The sequence below is a fragment of the Galeopterus variegatus genome, unplaced genomic scaffold, assembly GCF_000696425.1.
Source record: "Galeopterus variegatus unplaced genomic scaffold, G_variegatus-3.0.2 Scaffold309, whole genome shotgun sequence".
Classification (NCBI taxonomy): Eukaryota; Metazoa; Chordata; class Mammalia; order Dermoptera; family Cynocephalidae; genus Galeopterus; species Galeopterus variegatus.
Window position 1 is genome coordinate 96,365 of NW_007726420.1, and position 9,194 is coordinate 105,558.

At 36.9% G+C, this 9,194-nt stretch overlaps 1 protein-coding gene across 1 annotated transcript; it reads left to right on the plus strand.

Annotated features, from left to right (window-relative positions):
• The first annotated feature begins 5,214 nt into the window (after positions 1-5,214).
• CXCL10 (chemokine (C-X-C motif) ligand 10) lies at positions 5,215-7,581 on the plus strand. The gene is made up of 4 exons (XM_008567294.1): positions 5,215-5,275; positions 5,839-5,965; positions 6,196-6,285; positions 6,749-7,581. Exons 1-4 carry the CDS (start codon positions 5,215-5,217, stop codon positions 6,765-6,767), a joined length of 297 nt encoding a protein of 98 aa, XP_008565516.1. The 3' UTR covers positions 6,768-7,581.
• The last annotated feature ends 1,613 nt before the right edge of the window (positions 7,582-9,194 follow it).

Below are 9,194 nucleotides of genomic sequence, written 5' to 3' on the forward strand. Positions count from 1 at the left end.
GAAAACAATAATACCCATGTCCAAATGTAGAAATCTGATGACTCAATGGAAATTCTTTTTGAAAAACAACTGTTGTTTATGTTGTTACTTAAAGTCTGTAAAGATTAATTCATCCATCCATCCATCCAATATTTACTGACTGCCTCCCATATGCCAGGTGATGTTCTATTTGCTGGGGATACAGCTGTAAATAAGACTGAAAATGTCCCTGCTCTCCTGGGGCTTACATTCTAGTGCAGAGAAACAGACATTAAACAAATAAAAAAAGTCTAACCAAATATCAGATAGTGAGAAATGCCATGCAGAGATTTAAAATAGAGTCATGTCTGCTTCTCACTATGTGATAAGGTTCAATCTAGCTAAAATCCAAATGTTCAGAAGAATCAACTATGCAAAGAACAGGGGGAAAAGCATTCCAGATAGAGAAAACTGCTAGTGTAAAGGCCAGTGTGACTGGTTGAGAGGGAATGATATGAGACGAGGTTGGAGAGACAGGTAGCAGCCAGATCATAAAGGACTTACTAAGACAAGTTAATGAAAAACATAAGTTTTATTCTAAGTGGAAGTGGAAGTTGTTGGAGGGTCTTAAGCAGAGGAGAGACATGACCATTTATGTTTTTAAAATATCACTCTGTTTCAGTGCTACATATGTACCCAAGAGAAATGAAAGCATATGCCCAGAAAAAAATATTAATACAAAAGTCTTCATAGCAGATTTATATGTAACAACTAAAATCTGAAAACAGTCCAGATATCCATCAATAAGAAACAAGCTAGTATATTTGTACAATGGGATACTACTCAGCAATAAAGAGGAACAAATTACTGATTTATACAACTACAGACATGAATCTAGAAAACATACTGAGCAAGAGCTGTCTTGCACAAAAGAGCACATATTGAAATGGTTCAATTTACGTGAAGTTCTACAACAGGCGAAATCCACCTATGGTGAAAAAATTGGAAGAGTGACTGAGTCAGGGGTAGAAGAGGTGGGGGGAGGATTGACTGGCAAGAGGCATGAAGGACTTTCTGCAGTGGTGGTAATGTTCTATAACTTGATAGGAGTTTGGGTTATACAAGTGTATGTATTTGTGAAACTCATCTAATGGTACACTTATGAGCTGAATATTTCAATATATGCAAATTTTACTTAAAAAAAAACCATAAAAATAACTCTTAAGAAAAACACTTCTGGCATGGTAGAGGAAGGACCTCTGAAAATCTGCTCATTTGTAAAAGCTTTTGAGAAGAGCACAAAAAAAAAAAATTTGCCAAAACCAACTTTTTCAGAACTCTGGAAATTAGCTGAAGGTTTGTAGCAATCCAGAGAATATCTAAGAAACATGGCTGAATTTCGGTAAGAATAGAAAACTTGTGGCATTCAAATTTTAGCCTATTCTCATCCCCTTCTCCTCAGCTCTGCAGTAGCCTTGAAAACTAACAGCCTAATAACTATGTGGCTCTGAAAAGCAGCCTCCAAGCCAATGAAGGAGCAGAAAGGGTTTGGAGCTCCTCAAATGCCCCATCCTCAGATGACTATCACTATTTGACTTGTTTAGAATCTCCCTTACAAGATTTATTCTCAAGCCTTGTCTTTATTTGACCAAGGGCTTACTTGGTGTAAACAGCCCTACCCCTAGGATGTTTGGTAAAAACAATCAGCAGCGATTGTTAACTACCTGAGGGGGCCATATCAGTTGGGTGTGAAAAGATATTGATTTCTTAAAAATCTAAAAGAAAAAACTAGAGAATGAGATTTCCATAGGGGGCTTTGAAAAACTCTAAGATATTCCTAGGAATTTAGGAGGGCACTCATACAAGAGTACTTCAAAAAGGTCATGGAAAAATAGAATTAAAAAATAATATGAATCTTTCCATGACCTTTTTGAAGTACCTTCATATATGCAGGGAGGGCTGTGTGCACACCTAGAAAAGCCAAGACCTAAGAATGCCTAATCTCTCACCTCAAGCTGATCTTGAGGTTCTGTGCAAACAGGAAGTGAAGGCTAAGAGTTGTAAAATACCTGACAGCATTAAATACATACCCCAACACACACACAGAGTCCCCCAATAAAGGCTAGGAGGATTATTGGTTCAAGGCTTTTCAAAGGAAATCTTAGTCCAATATTAGCTGACCACCAAGCTAACTGAACAGAGACTTCAATGGCTATACACAATAGAGATATTACACAATTTATTCAGGAAGATCATTAAATAAACAGCAACGGCAACAAACTGCAATAGCAGCAAACTCTGAGGAGAGGAGGAACCTGATTTCCAGAAAAAAGCAATTATTATAAATTGACCCTGAGGAAGGCCAGGCACTTCCTCATTGCATTAACTAGACAAAGACTTTAAATCAGCTATTATAAATACAGGCTGGTCCATCAGCTCAGTTGGTTAGAGTGAGGTGTTGTAACACCAGGGTCAAGGGTTTGGATCCCCAGACAGGCCAGCGGACAAAATTATAATAATAATAATAAATAAATTGTATAAATATACTCAAAGGACCAAAGAAGACCATATCTAGAGAATTAAAGAAAGTATGAGAAGAAAATCTCATCAAATAGAGAATATCAATAATAATTGGGAATTTAGAAGAAAGAATCTCTGGCTTTGACAAGTACAATAATCAAATTGAAAAATTCACTAGAAGGATTAAACAGCAGATTTGAACTGGCAGAAGAAAACAATCAGCAAACCTGAATATAAGTTCATTGAAATTATCCATTCTGAGGAACAGAAAGAAAAAAGAATAAAGAAAAATGAATAGAGCCTCGGAGATGTATGGGACATCATCAAGTGTACCAACATATGCATAATGGAAGTCCCTTCATAACAGATTTTTAGTCCACTATCTGCCTCAGCTCTCCTTTTTACTTTGCTATACAGACAGCATCTTAGCCGAGAACTTAGAAACTAACAAAAGTAAATCTACCACCACATATCTTTTTGATTGTTTAATATTGAACTGTTCAAAGCCTCTTCCATTCATGACGTCAAATGTTTCTCTGAAAGTCTGTGGCATCCTTACTCACATCCAATTCTTTTCTGCATAAACAGCTTTGGGAGGTCCCCTCCATGTCACCACCTCACCGTCTCTCATAAGCCTTTCCCTCATCAGAAGCAAAGCCTTTTTGCTAGGTGAAAGTTTTTTTGGTTTCTGTTAATTCTTGCCTCATTTCCCTTCCTTTTGTCTTTCCAGTTTCCCACAGCTAAGTCCAGACATACCCACTTGAAATCTTAGCTTAGAATGATATAAAAAAGAAAAGGGTTAAAAAAAGAGAAAAGAAAAAAGAGAGCTTAGGTTAGTTCCAGTCCCTAGAAGAGACTTACCTGGAATTCAGCACTCCAGCAATTTCCGTCTGTCCAAGCAACAACTCACTCCCTGTTCTGATGACTCAGTTTCTGCATTTGAGGTTCTAAGTACCATGTGTGCCTAGTTAAGGAAATGGGCTTTATTCTTGGCCTTTGATGCCAAGTTTTGGGCTCACAGTTGCCAGGTACACTAGCCTGATCCTAAGATGGAAGCCCTGCCACTCTCTGACCTATTCCTACACTGTCACAGCCTAGCTGACTATGAAAAAATTTCCCATGTATTTTCTTAGGTTCCAAATATCACCTGCCTCAGATCTCTCATTGCAGAGGATGATGCCTGCATTTGGAATAGTATTTCACCTTTGAGCCCCTATTGCCAATTACTTGCAAAGAACAAAAGCAAGGACCACTATCTCCCTTGGATACGGCTGAATTTCTACTGTCAGATCCAACATGTGTTCTACTATATGGTTATCACATGCTTTTGACTGCTGCTATCTACTGTGAATAATCAGCCAACACAAGTACTGTCGAATGCTTAAAAGCCAAGTTTTGCCCCTATTTGTCATTCATCTAAAATTGTTACCAGCTAAAAGGCTGACACTTTTTCCTTTGCTTTGCATTTGCCAGTCTCTTGGACCTGAACCCCCTCTTAAGCCAAACTCTGTTTCCCTCCTATCTCAAGCTGTTCTCCCAAGGTCCATCTCTACTCATACCCCCTTTTAAAAATTTATTTCTTCAAAAAGCATCCTTTGTTTTTTGTAGTAACCCTATTCTAGCTATGAATCCTTTCTCACAACATTCTAGATGTCATCTTATTATGTTTTCATTCAGGAACTGACCATGAGACATGAAACTTGTTTTAACAGACCAGAAATCAGATATCCAAACGAGTAGTGTTTTTCCTCAAAATAGTTATGTTAGCAGCTATTCACTTATTCTAATGATGTTATGAATGATCAGGGCATTGTGGAATTCTTTGAAACTTGCCAGTTCCACATCTTTGACCTTGTTTAAGAAGACCAACCCTATTACTTTATAGTATTTGATCAAAGGGCACTGCCCAGCTAAATCATTTGTCCTAATCATCAGATACAATTTGTTTTTGCCAAAAATTACATTCACCCACAAATTATGAAAAATTGCTATTACTGAGGATATTTAAAAAAAATAGTTTCTGAAAGTAAGTACAAAAGTTTAAAACAAATGCTGAGGAAAAGCATCATAGTTAGAACAAATGGATGGCAACCTTTGTGTAACCTAACACAATCATCTAACCTCTAATATTCTCCTTCCACCTACGAAATGAAAATAACTTTCCTACTTTCTTCATAGGGTTATTGTGGGGATCAAATGAGAGAGTAGATACCTCTGCAACAGATAAAGTAAATAATTTAAAATACTTCTATTCATGCTTTACTGCTGCAAATTAAGAAACATAATATTAAGGCATACTCACTTAAAAACTGTACTTAGGACTTTGATTTAAAAATTAAGTTGATTTTTTATTTTGCAGGAGTTGAAAGATGAAAATTAAAGTTCCATTTAAAAAAATATTTCTATATGCAATAAAGTTCTGTTTTTCAAGAAACAGTTCATGTTTTGGAAAGTGAAACCTAACTCACTCTTATAGAAAAAAAAAGAGCAAAGGGAAATTCCATAATCTGGAGACCACAATAAACACAAATACCTTCGATTTTGCAACAGGGTACTTCCCCAAGGAATAGCCAGCAGGTTTTGCTCAGCCAACTGTAATATTATCCAATCAGAGTTAGGGAGGGAAAGTGCCTTTGCAGATAAATACTGCATACTAGCTCCACGTTTTCTGAGACACTCCTCAACTGCTTAGAAACATTCTGAGCCTACTGCAGAGGAATCTCCAATCTCAGCACCATGAACCAAAGTCCCGTTCTTATTTTCTGCATTATCCTTCTGACTCTGAATGGCACTAAAGGTAAGGAACATCAGGGATATTTAATTTGGAAAATCAGAAATAGGACTGGGTATAAATTCTGAAAATGCAGAACTTGCAAATACAGTATTTGCAAAAGCTTCACCACGTGCCTATAAATGAGAGAGAAAAGAGCAGAGATTCCCTCTGGTCACAGAGTTTATACGAATGGTAGAAGTCAGAGAAACAAGTAGAATAAAAGAAACAGAGAAGGAGGAAGGAGTACAGAAGAGATAGGGAAGAGGAAGGAGAGAGAGAGAAAATGTGAGGGAATGAGGAGAGAAAGGATAAGACAGATACCTCCTTACCTAACTAATCTTAATTAATTTACCTGAACTGTGGTCAAGAGTATGATTTTATAATTAACAAGTTGCAATTCCCTTCTTCCAGCTCATCAACTAGTTAATCATTCAGAGCTGTGTTATAATGGGATACATTCCTTCTCAGATTAAGTGACTATGTGATGATATGAGGATATAGGTTAGACTAAATATTACCTAGTCCACATTAAATCCCTAAAATGAAACACTGTTCTAAACCTGGTGTACCTGTTTCTTTTCCTGCAGGAGTGCCTCTCTCTAGAACTATACGCTGTACCTGTATCAACATTATTAATCAACCTGTTAATTTAAGGTCCTTAGAAAAACTTGAAATTATTTCTGCGAGTCAATCTTGTCCACGTGTTGAGATCATGTGAGTAAAATCCCATGTTATGATCACCTTTCTGATTGTAATCATAAATTAAATAAGTGATGATAATCACAAAAGATCAGTAAAGGGTTTGTGATTATCCTAAAACCAATGTGCAGCAAAGGAAAACATCTGGAGAGGAACTTAAATGCCTGACTTTGGAACTGTGTTGTCAATGTGCTTTACTGGTCGAACATTGTTTTAAATATTTTCACTCTTATTTACTTCTGTAGTGCCACAATGAAAAAGAACGGAGAAAAGAGATGTCTGAACCCAGAATCTAAGGCCATCAAGAATTTACTGAAAGCAGTTAGCAAGCAAAGGTAGGTTTGCAGTTGCTTGCAGAAGAACTGTTCTTTAGGAAATTACAATGTTGGGAAGTTAAAAATATTTGCATTGGGCTTTGCTGTGGGATCCTTGGCTTAAAAGTATGTTACCACCATGCCCTCCTCTACCTCCATTTATTTATATACTGAGGTGACATCTTGCGTGGTAAGTAGCTAAAGTTACCCTGACTACCTGTCTAGAAGTGTTGGTAGGTTACTTCAACTGAGGCAGAGCTATAACTATGCAAGTAAAGCTGTCAAATATCCCCCAAACCTTTCCTAGCCTTAAACAAAGCAGCCCCTATAATTCACAATGATTGTGTAGCAGCAGGAAAGCTCACCACACCCTTTACCTGAGAATCTTTGGGCTATCTAAGAATTCTGTTATGTTCCAAGCAGAACCCAGACTGAAGCCAGAGTCTGAGTATCACACTTTTATACCCCCTTTCTCTTCTTACAGGTCTAACAGATCTCTTTGAAACCAGAGAGAAGTCAAGTCACTGCAGTGCTGATAAGGATGGACCACAGAGAGGCTGCCTCTCCCATCACTTCCCTACATAGGGTATACATTAAACCCTAATTGTCCCTGGTTTGCAGTTCTCCTAAAAGGTAGCCAACCACAGTCATCAAATTAGCTGCTCCTACTCCTGCAGGAAGGTAGATGGTTCATCATCCTAAGCTGCTCAGTAGTAACTCTGCCCTGGTACCATAATATAAGCTATCTTGAGGTGCTACATTCTTACTGAATGTGCTAACTCCTTGACCTGCTATTGATACTTTCCTCACCTTTCCTGTCTTCTAAAGGTTTAACTTTCTGCTTCTGGATTTATCAGAGTTCTCATTATCTCAAATAACTAAAAGGTACACAATCAAAGTGATAATACAATTTTGCTTTTTAAAGAACAATCTGTAACTTCATGGGCTTCTACTGCCATCCTCCCAAGGGGCCCATATTCCTTCAGTGGTTATACACATATAATTCCAAATACAGAAAGCTTGAAATGTATATGTAAATATTATTATTTAATGAAAGACTGTACAAAGTAATAGAATTCTTAGATGTATATATTTCTTACAATGTTTTCAGTGCATATGGAATAACTTGTATAATTAAGTAGTACATATCAAGGAGTGATTGGAGAAATTTTTAAATCTAGATATATGCTCTGCATGTATGTAAGACAAATGTGCTGGATGGTTTTCAAAATAAAAATGATGTGCTCTCCTGCAAATATTAAGGAAGATTATCTAACTGTTCAGAGACCATAAAAGTAATAAAGTAATTATAACTAAGATGAAGTATCTTGTGGGTCATTTGATTGGAACACTTATTTCATACGAAGGTGAGACTGCAGAATCCATGGCCCAGAGAAGTAATTGGGATGGGGTACAGGACCAACCAGTTGGAGAATTCCCAGATTCCTTCCAACTATAGTCTCCCGAAAGGTCCATCATATAAGATTCCTAAAAGACTAATAATGTGGCATAACAGAGCTTGCCCTCAGCTTCATATCTATACAGCCAAACTTCTTTTGAGTCATCTCCACCTGAATATTCCATAGGAACTTCAAACTCCAAAATATCTTAGATTAATCCACCCTCTCCCAGATCTGTTTCTCCTCTATTCTATGTCCTAGTTTAATTCACCATCATCCACTCAGTTCCCCAAACAATAAACCTGGGAGTAATTCTATACTACTACTTCTGCCACACCTACACATCCAATTAGTTACTAAGAAGATACTTGCAATACATTTAGTTGACAAATTATTGGTACCTAGAATATAAAAAGACCTCCCATGGATTAAAAAAAGGAAAATATAGACAACCAGTTGGAAAATGGAAATAGAAATAAATAAGAATTCCACAGAAGAAAAAGGCATAAGCCCCTAACATGAAAAAATGTTCAACCTCATTTGTAATCAAGGAAATGGATATTCAAAATCATTGTGGGACACCATTTCACACCACCAGATTGGCAAAAATTTTTAACTCATTGTATTAGTCCGTTTCTGTCGCTTATAACAAAATACCTGTAACTGGGTGATTTATAAGAAAATGAAATATATTGCTTACAGTTTCTGAGACTGGGAAGTCCAAAGTTCAGGGAACACATCTGGTGAGGGTCTTGGTGGTAGCAACAATGACACAGGGGTCTCAAATGGCAGAATATGGCAGACCAGAGAGAGAGACTAACCTCTCATGTGCTCTTCTTTTAAAGCCCTCAGAACCATGCCACTTACCACCATTACTAATCCATACACTACAGCACGGTCCTACAATCTGATCACCTCTTCAGGGTCCCACCTTTCAATTACCATAATAGGATTTTCCACCCTCATCAGTTTCAGTGGGGATTTAAGCTTCAATGACGTTGGGGAGGCACCCAATCTATAGCAGTAGGATAATGCAAACTGTCAGCAAGGATGTAGAGCAATGAGGAATGTCCCTCCACTGATGATGAAAGAAAAAATAGATACAACTACTTGGGAAAACTGTTTGGCATTATCTTACAAAGTTGAACATGTGTAGACCTTATGCACCAGCAATTCTAGTACTATGTATATACTGTAGATAAATTCTTGCATAGAACATGCATTAGAATGTTATAGCAACATTATTTAAAATAGCAAAAATTTGGAAACAATCCAGATTTCCATAAATGGATAAGTAAATTAAAATATATTTATTCATCAGAATATTATACAGCTGTGAAAAGAAATGAAGTATAGTGATACACATCAACAGATACGAATACCAGAAACAATCTCACAAAAAAGCAGCATGTTACAGATGAGTACATGCAGCACGATTCCATTTACTATAAGGTTTTAAAATATTTTATTTATGAATAAAGACAGATGTGGTGAAAATAAAGAAATTATCCACTTAAAATTCAGGACAGT

Excerpts from the sequence above, each read along its gene's own strand:
- CXCL10 (XM_008567294.1), top strand. The coding sequence starts at position 5,215 with ATGAACCAAAGTCCCGTTCTTATTTTCTGCATTATCCTTCTGACTCTG. Across the intron at positions 5,276-5,838 it reads GACTCTGAATGGCACTAAAG|GAGTGCCTCTCTCTAGAACT; the intron begins GTAAGGAACATC and ends CTTTTCCTGCAG. Across the intron at positions 5,966-6,195 it reads TGTCCACGTGTTGAGATCAT|TGCCACAATGAAAAAGAACG; the intron begins GTGAGTAAAATC and ends TTACTTCTGTAG.